Here is a 21,590-nt window from a genome sequence, read left to right as displayed (position 1 = left end):
CAGCACCAAAGGGCTGGGAACGCCGCCAGAATCATTCATGTATTTAGGAGAACCCAAAATGCTAGCCAGCTGCTATATGCCTTATGCTATTCTGCGTGGTCCGGACCGGGCTAAGGCCAACATTTTCAATTGTATGCTTGCAACCGTTTATCAGGTCACCCCCGCTCTCGTCGTCTGCCTGCCGTCGATACACTGGGAGGATATCCAGCGGCGCTGAAGATCCCTCATGTTGGATTTCTGAACCCCCTCCGTCACTGCTCTTCAGGATACACTGGGACGCCGTTTTGCACAATGTACTTCTTGGGGAGCGTATTCACCAGCGTTTTGGAAAGAGGGTGGTTTGGTCTGGCGGCGAACAAACGTTTTCGAGAGTGCTATGGTAGTCCCTTTGGTTAGTATTCAAGGGGGTTCCTTCAGTGAAAGACGAGTGCTGCTGCTGCTGCTGCTGCAGCAGCGGATGGTAGAGACTTACGTCAAAGATGGTGACAGGATCATACTTCTGCGGGTTGTCCTCGGTGATGCAGCTTGGGAGGGTGCCGATCAGCTCATCGGCGTTAATCCCGAAGAAGAAGGGGATCGAGTACCGTTCCGAGTCGCCGCGGTTGATCACTCGATGCACCGTCGACAGGAACGCGTCGTTGGTCATGCGCATCATCATGTCGCCCAGGTTGACCACGAAACAGCCCGGTTCGGCGAAGAGCTTGATCCACTCCCCGTCCGCGTTGAGGACTTCGAGGGCCGGGTAGTCGGTATAGGTCTGGTTGATGATCGTGAAGCCTGAGAGGTTACGCTCGACGATTAGCAAAGAGAATGCCCCTCGGGGAAGCGGGAGAAAACTGTGAGGGAGTGGTGGGGGGTGTGTGTGCATACATTCAATGTCGGTGTGGGCGCCGAGCCCAATCTCCTCGTCATCGCTTCCTTCCATCGGTGGGTAGTGCAGGACGCGGACTCCCGCGATCGGGTGCCCCAGCTTGTTGTCGAAGTAGTCCTCCGGGAGATAGAGCGCCAGGGCGAAGATCCGGATGAATTGGCGAGCCAGCGCCAGGAGCGCTTGCTGGTATCGGATCATCGTCGACTTGTACTTCGGCGCCACCGATTCGTCGGGCCACTGGTTGTGTCTCTGGAGGATCGAGGGCATTTTGCCATCGCCGTTGGCGTCGTAGGCCGGGTCGTAGCCGTAGGAGAAGGATTCCTTGCAGTCTGCGAGATTCGTCAGGGGTCATTCATTCTCTCAGATATCACTGGGGGGGGGGGGGGGGGAAGCTGGACGGGTGCTCTTCCCCCAGCAAGCTGAAGGGATATTTTCTGCCCTACCACCGCGCTTCAAACCACCCACGTTGGTGTAATAGAGTGGCTCGTATCCTTGAAAGTCCTTGTTCTTGTTCTGGTGGAGCTTCTCCTTCTCTTCGGCGGGAAGCTGGAAGAACTTCTCGGCCTCTGCAAAGGCGTCGTCAATGATCTGCTGGCTGATGCCGTGGTTGTTGATCTGCATGAATCCGACTCGCGTGGCGGCATCGCGCACCGCGTTGGCCAATTTGACGCGGTCGGCCAATCGGTCGCTGTACATTGCCGAGACGTCCAGCGTGGGGATTTCGGTGAAGCCCTTCTCACCGTTGCTGACGGGTTTGAGCTTTCGTGTGATGCCTTGTTGTTGGAGGCGGAGCACCGAAGAGCCAGTCTCGGCGGCGGCGGCGGCGGTGGTTTGAGCCTGCATCTTGCTGTTTGTATTTGCAGGAATCACTTGCTGTTCCGGACGGTTGTGTCGACAAGGCGGACCCTCGTAGTCTAGGAATGGACTGCGATCACTATCCCAAATTCCATCTCCTTATTTAAAGCCGAAGTCTCTCATGGTCGTCACTCTCCTCTCCGTGCTCGAAACCATGCACGGCCCGACGAGTTGACAAATGCGCAGACGGCATCTGGCATGATCCTTTCGAGCCCCGAAAGCGTTCATGGCGGGCCCCAAATGCTGTCTGCCGCATCGGAGACATGCGACTCTGTTGTGAATATCTCTCGTTTCTCTCCGACTTACCCTTCCAAGCAATCTCGCGTCCCAAACCGTGTCGGGGATGCGCGAGGCAACGGTTGGCAAGCCCCCCAACCCCAAGCCTTGCCGCAATCCGTAGGCTGCCAATGGGAAGCGATGTGGCTAACTTGAAAGAAGGAGGGTTGAAGCGCCAGAGGTACAGGGCACCTCCGCCATATAGTGGCCATCTCGATGGCGAATACGTCTTGCCGTCGGCATTGCACGAGATGGACCAAGCACCAATCACCTCACGCCTACAAACCGTGAGAGATAAGCGGGTCCAGGTTCAAAGGACCCCTAACGCCAGTGCAACTAGAAAATCGCCATCAGTTGTCATCACGATAGATACGAAAGGCAGGTTCAAGGCCTGAGGATCATGAACGAGAACCAACCTTCTATGGTTGCTGCAGGACGATCCTGGTCTATGTCAGGAGCTGTCTTGGCGTGCCAAGACATAACGACATGGCGATGTCGTTGTGGCCCGTGCACGTCAGGAGCTGTCTGCCAAGACATAGCGACATGGCCATGTCGTTGTGGCCCGTGCACGCCAAGAGCAATGTCCGTTGCGGATGCCACATCTTCTGCTCTGAAGCCGCTTGGCGGCTGAAGCGTTGTGAAAAACTACTTGTACTTGTAGGTGCTCGCAGCTCGCGGGCGGCTCACCCCGACCGCGCCGCTTTTACACGCCACTCTCTGAAAGCCCTTGGCTTGTCAGCCTCACCCTGTTTCCCTTCGAAAAGGCTCCAAAAGTATCGCCCTCGGCGGTTCATTTCCTAGCATCACTTCTGAAAATGTGCCTCCTTCATGTATTCGACTGCCCGGCGCACCTCCCAGAGAGTTCGCTCGATACCTTGCTATGTCCGTCAGATGGGATCCTCACAAAGTCGAAGCAGTTTGTTTGGTGCTAGTGACTTTGCTATAGATGACTCTCTAGTGGTTCCCACGTTACAGAATTCGCCAATAATTCTTTTGCCTGAAACTGATGTTGTCCCCCTTCAACACCAACATTATTCCTCCTCGGCCCGATCAAATCAATTATTCAAAGTCAACAGACTACAATATTTGAAGCAGCACATGATGCACAGAATTGGGATCCAAAGGGAGATACGCTTTTCAAGCACTTTCGTACTGTTAAAGCCTCCCATTCCACTGCAGCCGTGATTGAGAAGAGAAGGGACGCATCACTAGCCTGTGCTTGTACCATGGACAGCTCCAGCTGTCCAAGATCACTACACTACCACCACACTGCTCTATTTGTCGCTTGGACCTTGTCGTGACAGCTGCTTCCAAGCCGATTGCATAAAAGCCAAGATACTCGATACTCGTCCTGGACTACACTCGCCGTTGTGTCGGAGACGTACCTTTCTGCTGAGGCATATACGGTCACCGCGTCAGATCTAAACCATCGATTTTTTGAAAGATGACTTGAGCTAGGTCAATGTGCCTTGTAACACTACTGTGCTTTTTTTTTTTTCATGCGATCACCTGTATTTCAACCCGCTGACTGGTTTACAAACATCTTCGTCCGTCACGCTACAGTGACCTGGCAAATCTTTCTCGGCCAATTTGGTGACTCCCCATCGAAGCGGTTTGCACGAGACGTCTGGGTCGCCTTCATCGCTGTGGTGGCAGGCTGCCGCGATGGCCAGACTGTTCGTTCCACATACCGGGATCCCAGGGGCGAGCTTCTGCATTCCGGCCAATAGCATAACTACCAAGGACAGTACGAGGACTAGAATCACAATCAGGATTGCCAAGGGGCTGTATCCACACGCCGAGATGTCTCTCTCGGGCTGCTCCTTGCCATCCCAACCAAAAACGTTGATTCTCACCATGAACAAACTCCGCGAGACGATCCAGTGCAGGACAATTGACATTGTCAGCAATGGCAGACTGTACTTCCAGGGGAGCTGAAGCCAATACGTTGACCGCTGGCCCTCGCGCGGCTCGCTCACACGCAAGGCCTTGGGAGTAGATGCGAACCGGCCCCACTCGGCCGCCATGACCATGGAGGTGAGCAAGCCATTGTACATGAAGTACAGCGTCGAAAACAGCAGCTGTGGCGTGTTGACAGTGATGACGTCGGCGAAGAGCGTGCGTGACTTGTTGGTCTGCACCACCGTAAACGTGGCATTGGAACCGGTGGTCGTGAATGACGTCGGATATGCAAAGAGCGCGTTCGGGTCAAGAGAACCAAACCCCCGACCGAATGGGTTGTTGATGCCGGTTCGATGCAGGTCGCGCACGCCAAGCCACAGCACCACAAGCGACGCGGCGAGTAATCCCACGTACAGCAAGGCAAAGGCCGCCCAGCGATTGTGTGACGGGATTGACCCCCAGCGCCTCGTCCTTTCAGTCCAGACAGCGCTGGCTGGATCTAAGTCGAGCTTTTCTGCCCAAGCCCTGGTCCCTGCGCTGATGCTTGCGGCATTGACATGTTGATAGCGATGGCTGAAGGAAGATTTGGTGTTGTTCCTGTTCCTCCTCCTTGACCACCACGACCACAAGGAGTGCCATTGCCATTGCCGTGACCACAGGCTTTTCTTGGACAACCGACGTGCTTGGTTTTGTTCAAGCAAGCAATAGCCGCGCGTGTAGGGATCGGGTCTCTCCAAGAACGATGCAATGGCGTCTCCCAAGGTGGCCAGCCGTCGCTCCGACACCATGAACAGAACGGCCGACATGGCTATGATCTTGACAATATCGCAGCCGATCACAATGAGGAGAATTGTGAAGTTGTACTGCAGGCTACATTTCTCCTCGGTGCTCTGACTCAGACAGTGGTCGACTTCGAAATTTTTCGGAGTCACCAGCCACGGACTTGGGGCTTGCGAGTTCTTGCCAGAAGTACACGCCTTGCCCGCGAGCAGATCGGCCGTGCTGCACATCCAGCTCGTGGGATTCCACTGGCCTGCTCGGAGGATATCAGGATTGTCGAAGTCGTACTGCATTTCCTTGATCAGGGACCAGTAGTTATAGTCAAATGACGAAAACACGCTCCTGAGAGAGTCGACGCCGTATACGCCGTCTAAGGGCCAGATGTATAGTCCGCCACTGTTGTTTTGGGGAAGGATCCCCGATGTCCAGTGGTGGATGGTTTGGTTGAAGATGGGTTCCGCGTTGCCGCTGAAAGGATTGAAAAACATCCCAACGCCCTCTGGCAGCTGGAAAGCCGTAAAGGGGTCAATCGGCTCAAAAGTGTCTGACTGGCTGGATAACGACGGCGACAGTTCTGGGAGGGTGCTGTATTTGCCCGTGTCTTGCTTCGTGATCACCACCACATTGGACGCGTCGCTCTGCAGCTCGACCCCATATCGCGCGAAGCAATCATCGCGGGACAGGTGCTCCAGATCTCCAACCGCCAACCACATAAACAAGCTGAATTGTTGAGCCAGGGATCCTGCGACCGTACCGTTCCAGAAGGTAACTCTGCCACTGGGCGGGTCACCAATTCCCCAGGTGCTGTCGGCGACGACGATGCCGTAATTATTCGCCTGTAGCGCGCTGAAGAAGGCTGAGTTGAGTAGTAGGTGAATAGGCACCGTGGTTAGGACGAGAGACACCCAGAGAAGCGAATTCCACGATACCGGCCGGAACAAGTTGTGCACCGACGGAATGCCAATGTTGAGGTACGAGCCGGCCGCATGCGCGCCGTCGATGTCTTTCCTGCTCGGCGCCGACAGACATTGCATCACGTAGTTGCTCGTCGCGACCAGAACCGTGGCAATGATGTTGAGCGGGATCGCCAGCAAAGTGTTGATCCGCTCGACCTTCGCGCAGTCGCCCACGTACAGGACCCCGATGTTGTGCTTGTTGCCCTGCGGCTTGTTGAGGGACATGGCGCACGCGAGCATGACTAGCTCTGCGACCAGGCATGCCACGACGGCCATGGTTGAGAGGAACACGCCGAACCGCCAGCCTTGCAGTCCCCATTTACTGCGCAACCCTGTCGAGGCGGCGTTCCCCAGTCGCGGATCGGTGTCGACTCGTGCCACCACTGGATTGGACCTAGTGATGTCGCGTTTGAGTTGCTGTCTGCCTGCTGAGGTCGTGGGGAGCCGGTCGTGCACAAAGTCGCGTGCCCAGGTCCATTTGTCTCGAAGAGCACGAGGAGGACGAGATGGTCCTGGTGTCTCATCCGTACTCGGGAGATGATGCTCGTCTTCTTCAACCTCTTGGTGAGACGGTGACGGCTGCGGTGGCGCCTCCGCTGTAGAGATGTTGGTTGCGTCGCTGCTGAGCGCATAGTCTTCTCGCAGGGTGATCTGGTCCAGCTGGATAGCGATATCAGAGAGGAGACTGATTTCTGAGGCTGAGAGGCGAGGGTCAGCCATTGATCACGACACTGTCCCCCCCTTTTTTTTTTTTTTGTTTTCCCCCAATAAAAAAAAAGAGAATGTTTTTGCTGAGGCTGGGACTGCAGGTTGTATCTCATTACGTCTGGAAGCTGTCTCCATCTCAGGGTACATCATAGAAACAAGGCTGGTTCATAAGCTTCACCATCGACCAATAGCAGAAATGCCTCACGAATCGGTGTGCAGACAACCGAGGAAGAGCGGGATGGCGAAGACGCACGAGCTGTGATGAGAGTCAAGACCATCTGCGACTGAATCGCCCTCAAGCTCGAATTCTGCCTGATAGTAAGTCAATAGGTTGATAAGCAGCGACTAAGCTGGGGGGCTCAGTCAAAAGGGGGATCGCGCGCAGGCCCTAAAATCCACTTAGCGCCGTACTCCACAGTCACTCTCCGCGGTCATTCTCGACATTGCGAAGTCCTCCCCTGATGTCTCCGACGGCATCTTCTGTAGATATAGTTAGTGCCGAAAGGGGCACCGCCTGAAACTATAATGGAAGACCCGTCCGTAGCGTCATATAGGCAGCTCAAAGTACCAGCTTATGGTCGCCGAGGACGCCCTCCTATGAGGGTTTGGAACTCAGCCTGACTCACGCGCGGCTGGGGTGAGCACAGGGCGGCATCACCCTATCCCCAACGCAGAGTGAGCCGCGAGCAGATATCCCAATCCTTGGCTGTCGGGAATTCGCGAACAGCACTCGGTCGGCAACGAATGAACTCGACCTAATCTCGACTTTCGGTGATAGAATTTGTCGTCCCTTGCCATTAGGTTCAAGATATCTTGCCAATGCGAGTCGACAGTCGAAATATTCCCCATGGCCTTATCTCGTCGGCTCTCGAGACACGTCAAGTTGTTTCTCGGGAATAGAAAAGACCAGATCCCCTCGGCAGGGAGAAGGGGTTTTCTCCCAGATCCCATCACCTTGTCAAGTCAGCCGCCATGGTCAAGTTCAGTGCCGAAACAATCAAGGCTCCGTTTGAAAGCAAAGAGGCGTTCCTCAGATTCGTCCGTACCGACTCCCCCGGAGGCGTGGTTTCGACACCATGGAGCAACAAAGACCTGGAGCCAACTCCACCTGAGCACCGCCATTGGAGATGGTTCAATTTACCCTTCTACTGGATGACCACTGCGTTTGGAACGGCAGGGTGGAACCTGGCCGCCTCTTTGATTGCCACCGGCCTGGTGAGTAATGCGCAAAGCCAAAGCGCGTCCAGGCGAGACCGAAGATATCCATCCTCATGCTGACCAAACGTGGGCAGACATGGCGGCAATCGTTTGCGGCATGCGCCCTCGGGGTCTTGATTTCAGGGATCGCGGTCGTCCTCGCCGCTCGCTGTGCCGCCGTGTACCACATTGGATACCCCGTCATCGCCCGTTCCATCTTTGGCCTCTACGGCAGCTTCTTCTTTGTCTTCTTCCGGGCCACTATAGGCACCATTTGGTATGGCATCAACACCTTTTATGGCGCCAACCTCATGTCAACCTGCCTGCTGTGTATGTTCGGGCATAAGTGGAAGAACTTCCCCAACCACCTACCCGAATCAGCCTCGATTACATCCGCCCAGCTTCTATGTTTTTTCCTCGTCTGGTTTATCCAGGCCCCTTTCACGCTGATTCACCCTCGCAACGCTCACTGGGTCTTTGTCGTCAAGGGCAGCGTGATGCCTGTTGCTATATTTGGCCTCTTTGGATGGTGCATGGCGAATGGGGCCGGGATCTCCGCCATTGGTAATCCCCTGGCCAAACAGGCAGATACACCGTTGGGTTGGGCGATGCTATCAGGCATCAATAGTGTTATTGGCATCTCGGCTGGGCTCTTGGTCAGTCAACCTGACATGGCGAGTGAGTTTTAATCCTCCGAATCCAATTCACACTTGACTCGTCACTAAACTCGGATCCAGGGTACAGTGTCAATCCACGAGCAGCTGGAATTCCTCAAGGTTTCTTCCTTGCCATTCCGAAGCTGCTAGTCCTCTTCCTGGGTCTAGCTTCGACGGCCTCTATGCAAGGCAAATGGGGCACTGCTTACTGGAATATCTGGGATCTAAACAATGCGATCTTGGAACACAACTGGACTGCCGCTGCAAGAACTGCCGTCTTTCTCGAATCACTATGCTTTTTCTTCTCCACCGTCGGCACGAATATCGGTGCTAATCTTATACCCTTTTCCGCGGATGTCGCTGGGCTTCTCCCTCGGTACATCACCATCGTCCGCGGCCAGGTTCTGTGCGCTCTCATTGCAGTTGTGATCTTGCCTTGGAAGCTCGTGGCTTCGGCGCAAGCATTCCTGACTTTCTTGGGCGCCTACAACATTTTCATGGGCCCGATTCTGGGGGTAAGATTATATGATTAATGCTGATTGAAAGTGTTTTGATGCAGACTGACATTGATGGCAGCTTATGGCCGCCGACTACTTCATTGTCCGAAAGGGCAACATTCACATCCCGTCGCTCTATCAGCCGATCAAAGGTACTCTATACATGTTCTACCATGGCTTCAATCTTCGCTCCCACCTCGCATGGACTGGGGGTATGCTGCTGGGTCTGCCAGGTCTTATCGCCGCCTACCAGCCGAATGCTGTGGGGGAGTCGGCCAAGCGTATGTATACAATGGCTTGGATCCTGACAACTGCCATGACGGTCTTCCTGTACCTCGTCCTCTGCTATATCTTCCCGGTGCAGACATATCCCACCGCCTACAGTGATGTTCCTGTCAAGTGGGAGTACCTGGGTGCCACGGAGGGCTATTTCGACGGGGAAGAGAGACGCCCGACCGTCTTTGATGAGCTCCACGGACTGCCCATGCAGGAAGAGAATATCGAAAAGGAGGCCATCACTATTGACATGGAGAAAATTGTTGGTAGCAAGACGGAAGTATAGGCCGATGGGTGTGTCCCCGTTCCGGCTTCAGACAGAGAGATGGGGATGACAAGCGTGGTCCTCGGTTTCAGCTACCAAAAGAGACGCCTGGCGATCAGGTGTCGACAGTCTCTTCAACTACAAGCACACCTTACCTAGACCGTCCTTTTCTGCTTTAAATAGCTGCTATAACGAAGACGACTTCGATACGTACTACACGTTTTTTATTTTGAAAAATCTAATCTATTGTTCTAAACAAACGCTACTATAGTTACGAGCAAGACTTCAGCGTCAACTCGTCCATATCTAATCAGGACTAATACATCACGTTCATCCTGGTTCCTACCTATTTCTCCCTCATTTCTCTCGCTCTGAAAGTCTGGCTAACTACTGTCTGGATCGACCCTGATCAGATCCCTGTAAAGCGGCAGCCCGGCGGCATCCTTGAGTGGAAGCTTGGGGCGTGCTATAGTACCGAATAGAAGCCGGTGGAATGACGTAAATGGCTGGGACAAGACACCTGAGCAACAACTGTCAGAATCTTCCCCGACGGTGGCCACCAGGGCGTCTCAGGTGTTTGTGGCGTGTCGACGGCATGGTGGTACAGATGATTGTTCTCCTTCGACAGAATCTCCAATGTGCAGAGTGAAGGTCCGCCGTCAGCCACATCTGAAGTCTTAGCGACGAGTGAAAAGACCTCCTCTATCGATAAGAAATCCCGGCAACCCCGTTCAAACGAACTTCTACCCTTTGCATCTGTGAGGATGCTGCGGAATGCCTGCATAACTTCATTTGACCGAATTCTGAGATGACGAGGGGTACAGCGGGTGCAGCAGACGACAAGTTACACGTCCCCCAAAAGAGGGTCGAAAAGCAAATCGATGGTCGACAACCTATCATCCGGACCATCAATGGCGCTACAAATGTACAGGAGGAAGCGGCCCCGACGAGAGTCCAGTGACGGGTACTCTGTCGAGGAGATCTCGGCCGACGACATCGGCTATGACGGGGACATCGAGGTGCTCCTCCCGGACCAATACGAGGAACCTGACTCGGATTTCGAAGACCCTAAGGCGCTCCGAAGGCTGTGGCCAGACACAGACGATGAGCTGGCCACCAAACTACGGCGATTGTCCTGCGATCCTCACCCCCTCCGACACGCTCGCCGGGACGACGGGGAGCGCGGCCGGAAACGCATGTCGAGGGAGATGGACGACGAGGAGGGTGAGGTCCCGCTCAAGCACACGGAGATTGAAGTGTCTGAACTAGTCGACGGACACGCCGAGCAACCACCACCGAAAAGAAGGAAGAACAAGAACAGCAAGCCCCCGCTGGGCCAGCGGGCTGCGAAGAAGCATGCGGCTGCGGTAGAGGCCTGGTCCGACAGCTCCGACCGGTCCGAGGAGGCCATGGTCGAGTCGTCGACGGGGACACCAGATGGCACGAATACGCCGTCGACACCTATGAGGAATGGCAGGGCTGAAGAGGAAGATCTTGATGCCATGGACCTTGGATGAAGGGGTTCCGGGTTGTCATGGACAGGTATTATTCGTACTCGGTACTTGTTACTTGTATTCGGCGGCAATAGGCGATAAGCAATAGGGCACTTTTGGAAGGGGGCGCCGGATTGGGGCATTTGGCGGGCAGTTGGCGGGGTTGGTGGCTTGGTCGGTGGTTCCTGACTAGAGAGCGCAAACCGCATCCTCCTCCAATGTCTCCATGTCTCCATGTCCCTCCGCTGCCTCCACCACCAGCCGAACAGCTTCCGACCTCTGTCTCACCACCACTTCTTGTGCAGGCTTGTGATAGAAGCTTCCACGCCGCCGCACGGGTCTGGTTCCGATCTTACATCATTGTGCCTCTGGGCCCTCACAGGTGGACTAACTTTAGCTGCACTTCACTTGTTCCCTTGCTCCTCCCAGCACCATGACAAGAATGAGCTTGTCGCTGCCGACCCGACTCCAATGGCTTCTTGACCTCTGCTCATTCTGCCCATCCTCTTTCCATCAACCACCATCTTAGTGTCCTTGTTCACCCTCGTCTTTCACTCGTATCCATCACTCTAACGTTGCGCCCACTAACCACCATGACCGGTCGACGCTCTTCTGCTCGCATCGCGGCGCAACACCAGAGCTCCCAGAGCTCCCAGACCGCGTCTCCCCCGCACCCAAAGTCGTCGCCGGCTGGAAAGAAGCGCAAGAATGAGACAGCGGGCTCGTCCCCAAGCGCGAAGCGAGGCAAAAAGGATGCGCAGCTCGAGCAGAAGACTCTGGATGAAACCCTGCAGCAGAAGTAATGCCTCTCTTCACTCCCCCGCGCCACATCCTCGCTGACATATGCTACCCAGTGGAGCTCATGAAGAGCCCGCCCCGGAGAAGGCCGACCAAGAAATGACCGAGCCTGAGCCAGCTAAGCCCGAAGAGCCGCAGACGGACAAAGTCAACGGTGAGACAGCCGCGGCGAAAGAACAGGATGAGCAACCCAAAGAGGTGGAAGCTACCGAAAAGCCAAAGGAGCCCGAGACCGAAGGTGCAAAACTTGAAGCCTCGGAGCCCAAGGAGGTAGAATCCAAAGAGGCCGAGCCCAAGGAGGCCGAGCCCGAGGCGGCAGAGCCCAAGGAAGACACAAAGCCCGCCGAGACGAATGGCGACGCTGTTGAGCCAGGTGCGCGTGAAGATGACGTCCCCTCCACCATCCTCGAAAAGGGAGTCATATACTTTTTCTTCCGCGCCCGAGTCAACGTGGACCACCCCGAGGACGTCAACGATGTTGCGCGCTCCTACATGGTCATGCGACCCATTCCTCTTGACGCGAAACTCGGGGATGGGCCAATTGGCGACGATGGGAATTGTCGGCTTCTAGCTCTACCCAAGAAGGTACTGCCAAAGAGTGGCAAGGACAAATTCGTCACTTTTGTCGAAAAGCATAAAACCAGCTTTGCGGAGCTCAAAGAATCCTTCATGGCCGGCTCAGAATATGAGACCAAGACTGCTGGCACAAGACACACCCCTCCAGTCACTCCACTGGCCGAGGGAGTCTATGCAATCACCTCTACAGGACGCGAATCGCATCTGGCCTACATCGTCAACATCCCTGCTGAGATTGGTGAGATGCAGAAGGATTTTGGCCTCAAACAGCGTGGAAGTTTCGTGACCAGTGTCAAGAACCCTGAACAGCCTCCTCTGGGCAACCAGAATGTGCCTAAGGGACCCGAATATCCCCAAGAAATCATTGATGAGTTCCGGGGTCTCCGGTGGAAACCACTGGAGCCAAAGTACCTGAATTTTGACAATGCGCAATTTCTGATGATCGGAGAGGACTATGACAAGGCCACGGAACAGCGGCCCAAGGATGAGCGAGAGAATAATGCTGCGCCTGAGGAGGAAATGGAGAAGCTGGATGGCGAAGATGAGATACGGATCAAGCATTTGAAAGGTGAGTGCAACTCGAACGTCTTGTATGTGTGTAGCTGACATTTCCAGGCGATGATACTGTCTTTACGGATCTCGGGATCACGTCCAAGGAATTCCCCCAAGTGTCAACTACCTGGTAGTTGTCGCCTCGTGAGGGCAGTCTAAGAAGGTCGGGTGGTTGATTTTTGTCTTTGTTAGGCTCAATACCGCGCACTGTTCCGATCGGGAGGTAAACGTGAAAAAGCACTCCATAGCCAAGGCGGCACTTCAGTGTATCCATCTACAAAAGCCATGGAGTAGATATCCTCCACATCCAATGCTTGGAAAGACCAGGCGAGAAAATCATTTGCATCGTCTTTGAGATCGTTGACTTGATGAATGCTACAGACCGAAATGAAATGAAATGAAATTCATTAAGTAACAAAATTCTCGTAGTTCTTTCGTAGTCGCATCCTGCGTCAGCCTTGCTCGGTTTCTCCCTAGAACCCCTGTGAGTGCTGCGCCGCCCCCTCTGGATTTTCTTGATCATTGCTCCTGACAGCCTCGATCTGTTGCACCTGTTCCCGAATCTGCCACAAGGCCCACTCGAGATATCCCACGTTGGGGGCCACGAGTTGGAGGAGGCTCTGCACGAGAGCCAGGCCGCCGCGGAGATGGACGTGCATGGATCTCGTGGACCCCTGCATGCCCTCGATGTAGATGAAGAGGATGCTGGCGAAGGCGGCGAGCTCGACGCTCGCGACGGAACTGTCCAGGCGGGCATTGAGCCGCTGGATCGCCAGGGTGTATTGCGCCAGGCAGTATTCGGCGGCGGAGTGAGATTGAGAGTGGGTGTGGTTACATGAGTGGTGTTCGGGAACATAACTCGTCGTCGTCGTCGTCGTCGTCGGGTAGTAGTTGTGCCTGCTCATCGAGCTGATCGCCAGCGCGGCGTGGTAGATGCTGGCCTCGGCGAGCGCGTACCGCAGCACGAGCGCCCCCCACCACGGACTCTCGAAGTACAGGGCGAAATCCCGCGCGCAGACGTGCCGGAAGTACTCGAAGGTGCTCGCTTCGAAGCTGTCCAGGGCGCACAGGTGACTTGGGAGGCTGGACGGGCGGTGCCACAGGGACCTCCGGACAACCCTCCATTCACGGACAACATGCGATGACCGCGCGACGGCTGGACGGGTAGTAATAGTAGTGAAATCACATGTCCGCCCCGTGCTGCTGCATTGCAGACAGGCCGGTCTGGCCTCGTTGCACCGCTTGTGCCGAATTCTGCGGATTTGCCGAGTCCTGGAATCAGCACAGCACATCGAACACATGCATGTACATAGTTCTCTCTGTCTCCCTCCTCTTTCGGTGGATGGGACGACCAAGGGACCGTGAAGGGGGGAAGTTATTACTTGCAGGTCTGACACCCGCTCTTGACCTTGCGCTGGCCCCTCGCGCCCATGCGAGGTTTCTTGCCGGTGCCGAGTCTCAGACGGGTCTCCACGCCTTCTTCGGGAGGGATGGTGGCTCGCGGCAGAGCTGCCGACATTGCTGGGTGTTTGCCCGTGGGAAGACACCTCGTCGGAGTGGATGTGCCCATTCCGATCCCCGTGTGTGTGGGATGAAGGGAAGAACAGGCATTCATTATTTAGTCCGTCACCGACCGTGTCTTTGTGCTTTTTATTCAGGACGGTGGAACTCAGGTGGATCCAAGTTGGAGGATGGTGTTGGTTCGTGCGTAATTTGAAGCCGCCCACCTTTCCTAGGACGGTGCTAGTCTTGGAACATATCGTATTACAAAGATGCCTAGTGCCCAACTCAACTTGCGGCAGGGAGGTGAATGTGTTTGGGGAAAGGTTGGGGGCCCTTGAGCGCCCTGGGCTGTCTGTGCTATAGCAGGCTCTTCTATAAATCTTTGGTCCTTGCCCAAAATAACTTCACCCTCTTCACAGTTCATCCTGTAAGTACTATTCTCTTCAATATGGCTGCGACATCCTCGGAGGTTGGTGTCCCCGAGCCCGATGAGAACTCGCCCGTGGCCATAGCTGCTCGCCGCCAGGAGATACAAGCCTGGGAGCAGGCCGCCATTGGGATTCTCGGTCCTTGTCCCCCAGACCTGAACGAGTCGACGATCGACATTCGACTTTCAGACCACTTTGTGAGCCAGACCATCGTCGTTCGGCCCGTCTCGAAAGGGCATAAAAACGGGCACAGCGTCAATAAGTGTCCTCTCATCGTGTACATCCACGGGGGAAGCTTTACCTTTGGCACGCCAAACTTTGCCCTTTCTCCCGCCCGGGCATTTGCATCGTATTTTGGGGCCATCGTCGCCTGTCCGTCCTACAAGCTGGCACCCGAGAATCCCTTTCCAGTCCCGATGCAAAGTGCATGGGAGGTGGTAGCGTGGCTGTCGGATCCACGGAACCTCAACGATGGGGCCCTCAAGCACGAAGGGATCGAGTTCGATCCTTCCCTCGGTTTCGTCCTGGCGGGCTGCAGTGCTGGCGCGACCATCTCCGCAGTCATAGGCGGCATTGCGTCAGCAGCGAAGGCAGGCCACGCAGAGCTCGTGCAAGGGTTACCCAGCCTTGTCTCGTCCATCTCGGGGCTCTTCATCTCACTCCCTCACATCGTCCATCGAGACATTGTCCCAGCCAGACACGCATCCGCTTTCCGGTCTCGCGAGGAGAATGCCAACGCGCCATTCATCAACGCGGCGTCTCTGGCCAATTCGATCAAGAGACTCCAGACCGACTTCCGGTCACCTTGGTTTTCACCTCTCAACCTGGATCTGCCAAAGATCAAACCATATCACCCTCCACGGGTCTACGTACATGGTGGCGACCTAGATATCCTTCGCGATGATGCGGTGATCTATGAACGGGTGTTGAGAGAGGAGGGCGTCGCGGAGACGAAGATTGATGTGCTGGAAGGCTATGGTCATGTCGGCTGGATTTCGGTCCCATTTCCTGAAGCCCACACACCAGAAATCAAGGAAAAGGCGATGGACGGCATGGCGTGGATTCTGGGCAAGGATTGGGACAGAAACAGACCGCTTCCATACTAATCAGCATTCTCGATAGTTATTGATTTCGCCCACGAAATGTGTCAGTGAACCCCCTTTTTTATATTGTTCCAAAGTGCCCAGCCACAGACCATGCCTAAACAAGTAACAACGCTTCCTTGACCCGGACGACCAGCTCAGCGCAATTTCCTGCAACCACTTTGCACTGAACAACCAACGACGCAATGGGTGTCCAGAAATCTCTCACTCAGAGCCACTCGCCTGCTCTGCTGAATACAATAGCCCAATTCTTGCCGAGTCCGTGGCCTAGAGAATCTGACGGCCGTTCCTTTCCGTTTCTCCATACGATTGCACATCGTCCAACCCCCGCTTCACCAGCATTGAGGTGAGGAGCCCAAGAAACCTCGCCTAACAATCCCATCAAACGTCTGTTCGTGCACACATTCTTGCCACTCTATTCCGTACTTGGCTCGTGGTCTGTTGGGGGCAGTGTTGGCCTGCCGTACGACTCTTGACTGCTTTGTGCCAGTTGTTGACCCTGGAAGAACCGACACTGCGCCGACGTCAAGCTGTCGGCTTGAAATTTCCTTCCACCTGAATCCACCTATACCAGCCTCCTGTGAGTGATCCCTGTACGGAGTACGGTGCGCCGAGTGCTCCGTCAAGATATCGAATTACGACATGAGCGAGAACGCCTCGTGACGATAGGCGCTGTCGCAAGGTGGGTATGTGGCTGAAACCGAGACAATTCCGCGACCTTTGCAGAGGATATCCCGCCCCTTAGGATCCAAAAGTACAGGGTCGACACAGTCTCTGAAAGGACCGGAGCAACATGGGGTACTTCTCTTGGCCCCCAGACGAGTACCTTGTATGCGCCACCTGCATATGCAAGCGCTTATTTCTTCTGCTAGAGGGCGCTTATGGAGCCAGGGCGCCAACTACTGCGCATAGGACTCGAACAAGGTAACATGCGACCCATATACCCTCCAGGTACGTCCTTCGTGCAGGGCTGGTGATGGCAACGCAACGCCCCCTAGTTCTTGCAGCGCGAGTAAAAGGGGAACAGGTACGGAGTACGGAGTGCATGCTATCCACCGACTCTCTTGGGATCCTCCTTTGTTGGTCTCTCTCTGGGGTCAAGTTATGGAAAGTAAACACTCTGTCCATCGCACGATGGCGCTATTCTCCAGCCTCAACCGGGTGATTGCGAGGTTCGCCCGATCGTCGGCCTCTTCTCCGAGCAAAGAAAGTGTTTGGCGTGCTGCGCATCTGCGACATTAGTCTCTACATTCTGGGATAGCATCCTTTCGGTCCAGGCTCCAGGTGGGGTTTGGGTTTGGTCACAGAGCATGACACGGGTGTGCAAAACTGTGCAGAAAGTCCCCCATTCAATCTGCCTTTCTATCTTCTTCAGCAACTCCATTCTATCAGTGGCAGCTTCCCACGTTTTCAACCTACACTCAACTAACTTCCAGCCACGAGAACTCTGCAGCCATGGTCAGACGACCCGTAAGTACTGTTGTTCCCGAAGCCACTGCTGGTAGAAGAGGCTGACGGCAGTTGTCTAGCTCGAGGCAGATCACCCTCCCGCCGAATCATCCGTGCTCGTCAGGACCCGAGTCCAATCTCCGCGCAGTGACAGCGACCGAAGCAGTCCAAGACAATTCACGCCTTCTTCGACTAGAAGTCGTTCGCAGTCTGCTGACCTTCTCGAACCTTTGGAAATCGACCCAGATGTGCCAATTCCTTCAATTGAAAGAGAGTCTGATGAGGCCTCGAGCCTCTCTGCTCACAACAATCTATCTGTGCGCGCCAGAACACCTTCCTTTTCTATTACGCCGCCTGTTACGGAGGGCATTGCGACTCCAATTCCTTCATCCCCCAGCAACCGTTGGACAAGTCCGACACCGTCCTCTACAGTGCCCGCCTTAACTGAGCGTATTGGTCAGCTAGAGCTGTCTGGAGAGCCGGTAAGGCGCCAAACATCATCTAGTATATCTGATGGTAAAGTTTCTGCTCCAAGTCCTGTGGACAATGTTACCCGTATCATGGAGAATATCAGATTGGGCACGGAAACCCCACGGCCTGATACTCCTACTCCGGCCACTTACCTTCATCCGCGATCCCCAAGCCCCAACGTATCAATTGACGGGGCGGATCGCAATACAAGATCTGCCTCCCGCCGTAGGTCGGGCTCTTATGTCGATCCGACCCCTCACAATGTCACAGAGGAAGAACCCCCGCAAGAGCCGTTTCACGAGCCAGAGTTTCAGCGGGAGTTTGCCAACGCAAAGAACCTTGTGAGCGATTTGGTCAACGTGCTTGCAAGCTCGTCGCTGCACCATGAAGCACAGTCCCGTATACGCGCCTTGTACTTGCAGGCTGTCGATTTGAGTCACTTCCAAAAGCCCGCTACTCGTACTGTGGGCTTGGTAGGGGACTCGGGGGTTGGTAAGTAGACTTGAGGCCCTTGTTTAACTGAGCTGTCTCTCATCACACCTAGGCAAAAGCAGTCTTCTGAACTCACTTTTGGATTTCGAAGGCTTCGCTCGATCGGTTAGTTGCTGCTCTTCCCGTATCCCTCGTCGAACTATCGCTGATCTCGCGGTCGGTAAAAGAGTAACAGTGGGTGGGCATGTACTTGTGTTGCAACTGAGTATCACTACCACGAGCATGAAAATTTCGCCATTGAGACGGAATATTTCACTGTGGATGAGCTTCACGATCAATTCAGCGAGCTTCTGCAATCATACCGACAATATCATCTTCGCGATACCCAGGACAATGACATGGGAGAAGACAAAGAAGATCTCAAAAAGAAAGCGAAGGTCGCTCAAGACACGTTCCTTGCTGCCTTCCGGCACCGCCTAGCGCATAATGAACGATTCCTTCTCGACAATTCCGAGGTGACTGTCCTCCAGACATTGCTAACCTGGGTCAGGAATTCCCATCTAGCTCTATTGGAAAGGCCTGGCGCAGGGGCAGAAAGAGAATTCTTCGAGGAGGCAAGCCAGTGTTCTCGCCGCTTGACCGAGCTTACCTCGGAGCAAAATTCTTCGAATGAAGCCTCCACATGGCCCTTCATTCGAAAGATTAAGTTCGTGAACGCAATGGAGACCTATTTCCCTGCCCATTGAACCTGGCTGATTATGGCAGAGTCTATCTCAATGCATTTATTCTGAGCAAGGGCCTTGTACTCGTCGACCTTCCAGGTGAGGGGATACCTTTCAAGCGGTACGCCCTTTTTTAACAGTTTCAGGTCTTCGTGACCTCAACTCGGCTCGGCTCAAGGTCACCGAGAGGTACCTGCTCAATTGCGACGAAATTTTTGCCGTATGTTATATAGGTCGAGCTACCACTGATGCTAGTGTAATGGGAGTATTCGACCTCGCCAGGAGGGCTTCGCTGTCGAAGATTGGGATCATTTGCACGAAATCCGAAGTAAGTGCTAAATCACCACCAGGATCATTTTATTACCCTAGCAGATATGGCAAACTCCGCGAAGCTCTCCTGCTGATATTCTCCACAGGATATTCTGGCAGAGGAAGCTAAGGAGGATAGGAATGGAGAGGCTAGAACACGCATCGAGAACTTCACCAGCAACATCGACAAGATGAAGAAATCCTTGGGCGCGATCGACCACGAAATAAAAGAATTCAGCATCGATAGTGATACCGAAGCCGAGGTTGACGAAGAAGAGAGCCGTGAGCTCGTGCGGCTTCACAATGCCTCTAGAAAGTTAAAGTAAGTCCTTTACGTGAAGGTACTTGATATTGACACTGACGTTTCCCCTTTCCCAGAAAACGGATCAAGAAAGAACAGTTCGAGTGAGTAGTTCTGCCCTCGAACCCTGCAGACGAATGACAGTGAACCCATCAGGTTGAAAACCTTCCTCGTGAATACTCGCAATCAGCAAGTCACAGCCTCGCTTCAGACAATCTACCAGCAGCGGATTCCTGGAGGAAACTTGCCAGTTTTCTGCATTAGCAATCTTGATTACTGGGAGCATCGAAAGAAACCAAAAGCCGAGTCCATGCCCTTCCTCCAACTGTCTGGAATTTTGCAAGTCCGCAAATATTGTCTTTCCATTGTCGCGGAAAGCCAGCTACGGGCGGCAGTCAGCTATATGACTGATGCCATTCCAGCACTGCTGGGATCTGTTGAGCTCTGGGTTCAATCTGGCGCGGGAAGTTTGAGCGCCGAAAGGAAACAAACTATTCGAAACAGCATTGAAGAGATCGAAGATGCCCTAGACACCGTGAGTTTCGTGGACGAGGACTTGGATGGGTTTTGGGCTGGCTAATTCGAAGTTCTCGAAAAGTTGAAGCTGCCTGGATCCTCTGTCAATGCGACCGCGCGGGCAATGGAGCAGCAATTTAATACCCGGATAGTTCGTACCATGAGTTCGTGACACCCGCAACGGAGACCGTCATTAGCTAATGTTCTGGCAGGACAATACTCGAACGATTGGAGTGAAGCTGCACAAGATGCAAGTATGGAATGGCAAGGGGTAAGTGTCCCAATATGGTATACCAGTATGTCGCGTTCAAACTAATGGGAGCACTGGCAGTGGAATCATGGTAAGGTAAATTCGGCTGTTCTGATGCGGCCTCTACGTGCGTGATCTTGTGCGGACGTTTACTTTCTTTTCAGGTACTTATTCCGCCTTCTGTCGAAAGTACGGGGACTACAATACAACTGCGGTTGGAAGGCGCTGCTGGAACGAAGAAGCTATTCAAGCCATGGTAACCCAGCTGGCCACCCCGTGGCGGACTCTTCAACAAGACCTTCAAGCCTCTCAGGATGACCTGCTCGACGCGATTGACGGTTGCTTCGATTCTGTTATAGCTCTATGTACGATATGAGCCACCCTAGTAACTACGTCAAGGATTGATCTGATCAAGTGCTGACGAACGGTTCCTAGCTGATTCAACCGATGGCACGACACGCTCACTGCGGACTTTGAATAGGACCATGAGGCACAGACAGGCCCTTCTCCTTTCTGCCGTGGAGGAACTGGAAGACAATTTCCAGAGCGATTTATCGTAAGAAAGAGACGCAGTTCCATCCGTTCTCATTAGACATCGAAGAGCTAATGCGCAACATAGCATTCTCCGTACCGATGCCTTTTCGGGCATTCGCACCTCGTTCATTGGTCAGCTTATGGAAGTGTCGTATACCAGAACCATCCAAGAGCAAGGTTAGTCGGCAGTGAAGAGGCGTCAAGAAACCCGCCTAGCGGTCCCAAGTCCGAGAATGGATTACTGATTCAAGAGGTCTCTGACACAGGCACCGGAAGCGACATGAGGCGCAAGAGAATCATCCGAGACGGGTTTGGCGACGACCGGCTCTTCGACAATCACCGCCGACGATTTAGAAACAGATTCTCCGACCTGGCCCGCGATCTACAAGACAATATCCAAGAGGCTATCGCCACGCACCTCGCCGCCATTCAGAGTGACTTGGACACCCTGAAGAACGAAAATGTGGCCCTGGAGAGCGAGCGGCATCCCGAGTTCCGCAGACGGGTCGAGGAAGCGGTGCGCGATATCAGACACCGGATGGAGGAGGCCTACACGGTTGTTTCTCGTTTCAGGACGGCCGCTGCTTGAGCGAGAAAACACTGAGAGGTTGGGAAACCGCCATGTACGAACAATATGGAGCTCCAGGCGTCGATTTCGTGTTCAAGACGGAGCATTATGCTGACGAACCTCAGGGCGACGCTGGTCTAGGTTTGTCTCGTAGACCTTGAGCCAGGCTGGAGCTCAACACAAACCGTAGATCCATAATGTTACTTTGTCAATCTTGTTACTTAGGAGGACGCCTAGTGATCCAGACTTCCAAAAGCCTTGTTTCCCGCCGAGACACACGACATTCACTGTGAACCCGCACACTCTGTGACACTTTGTGTCGTCTCGGCGGGACCGCCTTGTCACT

At 54.2% G+C, this 21,590-nt stretch overlaps 8 protein-coding genes across 8 annotated transcripts; 5 read left to right on the top strand and 3 right to left on the bottom strand.

Moving 5' to 3' along the window:
* Window positions 1-25: 25 nt before the first annotated feature.
* Window positions 26-1,927, bottom strand: PV07_07919 (uncharacterized protein). The gene is made up of 4 exons (XM_016395037.1): window positions 1,315-1,927; window positions 871-1,200; window positions 473-777; window positions 26-374 (listed from the first exon to the last, which is right to left on the bottom strand). Exons 1-4 carry the CDS (start codon window positions 1,712-1,714, stop codon window positions 252-254), a joined length of 1,158 nt encoding a protein of 385 aa, XP_016248456.1. The 5' UTR covers window positions 1,715-1,927; the 3' UTR covers window positions 26-251.
* A 1,563-nt stretch (window positions 1,928-3,490) lies between these two features.
* Window positions 3,491-6,379, bottom strand: PV07_07918 (uncharacterized protein). The gene has a single exon (XM_016395036.1). The coding sequence runs from the start codon at window positions 6,358-6,360 to the stop codon at window positions 3,508-3,510; it is 2,853 nt and encodes a 950-aa protein (XP_016248455.1). The 5' UTR covers window positions 6,361-6,379; the 3' UTR covers window positions 3,491-3,507.
* A 643-nt stretch (window positions 6,380-7,022) lies between these two features.
* Window positions 7,023-9,447, top strand: PV07_07917 (uncharacterized protein). The gene is made up of 4 exons (XM_016395035.1): window positions 7,023-7,563; window positions 7,641-8,223; window positions 8,283-8,716; window positions 8,778-9,447. The coding sequence occupies exons 1-4, from the start codon at window positions 7,321-7,323 to the stop codon at window positions 9,258-9,260; spliced, it is 1,743 nt and encodes a 580-aa protein (XP_016248454.1). The 5' UTR covers window positions 7,023-7,320; the 3' UTR covers window positions 9,261-9,447.
* Window positions 9,448-9,797: 350 nt separating this feature from the next.
* PV07_07916 (uncharacterized protein) lies at window positions 9,798-10,986 on the top strand. Its single transcript, XM_016395034.1, has one exon. The coding sequence runs from the start codon at window positions 10,121-10,123 to the stop codon at window positions 10,754-10,756; it is 636 nt and encodes a 211-aa protein (XP_016248453.1). The 5' UTR covers window positions 9,798-10,120; the 3' UTR covers window positions 10,757-10,986.
* Window positions 10,987-10,988: 2 nt separating this feature from the next.
* On the top strand, window positions 10,989-13,052 carry PV07_07915 (uncharacterized protein). The gene is made up of 3 exons (XM_016395033.1): window positions 10,989-11,531; window positions 11,587-12,674; window positions 12,722-13,052. The coding sequence occupies exons 1-3, from the start codon at window positions 11,326-11,328 to the stop codon at window positions 12,790-12,792; spliced, it is 1,365 nt and encodes a 454-aa protein (XP_016248452.1). The 5' UTR covers window positions 10,989-11,325; the 3' UTR covers window positions 12,793-13,052.
* A 79-nt stretch (window positions 13,053-13,131) lies between these two features.
* On the bottom strand, window positions 13,132-14,177 carry PV07_07914 (uncharacterized protein; the record flags this gene model as incomplete). Its single annotated transcript, XM_016395032.1, has 2 exons — window positions 13,132-13,814; window positions 14,054-14,177. The coding sequence occupies 2 exons, from the start codon at window positions 14,175-14,177 to the stop codon at window positions 13,132-13,134; spliced, it is 807 nt and encodes a 268-aa protein (XP_016248451.1).
* A 415-nt stretch (window positions 14,178-14,592) lies between these two features.
* Window positions 14,593-15,719, top strand: PV07_07913 (uncharacterized protein). Its single transcript, XM_016395031.1, has one exon. The coding sequence runs from the start codon at window positions 14,610-14,612 to the stop codon at window positions 15,693-15,695; it is 1,086 nt and encodes a 361-aa protein (XP_016248450.1). The 5' UTR covers window positions 14,593-14,609; the 3' UTR covers window positions 15,696-15,719.
* Window positions 15,720-17,085: 1,366 nt separating this feature from the next.
* On the top strand, window positions 17,086-21,438 carry PV07_07912 (uncharacterized protein). Its single transcript, XM_016395030.1, has 16 exons — window positions 17,086-17,162; window positions 17,222-18,104; window positions 18,157-18,209; window positions 18,272-18,750; window positions 18,810-18,865; window positions 18,913-19,094; window positions 19,183-19,397; window positions 19,454-19,480; window positions 19,533-19,911; window positions 19,975-20,056; window positions 20,105-20,163; window positions 20,224-20,233; window positions 20,307-20,507; window positions 20,578-20,698; window positions 20,762-20,853; window positions 20,943-21,438. The coding sequence occupies exons 1-16, from the start codon at window positions 17,148-17,150 to the stop codon at window positions 21,263-21,265; spliced, it is 3,177 nt and encodes a 1,058-aa protein (XP_016248449.1). The 5' UTR covers window positions 17,086-17,147; the 3' UTR covers window positions 21,266-21,438.
* Window positions 21,439-21,590: the final 152 nt, after the last annotated feature.

Source organism: Cladophialophora immunda, assembly GCF_000835495.1.
Source record: "Cladophialophora immunda strain CBS 83496 unplaced genomic scaffold supercont1.4, whole genome shotgun sequence".
In the NCBI taxonomy this organism is placed as follows: domain Eukaryota; kingdom Fungi; phylum Ascomycota; class Eurotiomycetes; order Chaetothyriales; family Herpotrichiellaceae; genus Cladophialophora; species Cladophialophora immunda.
The sequence above is the reverse complement of the archived record's forward strand: the minus strand, read 5'-3'. Positions and strand labels throughout refer to the sequence as shown.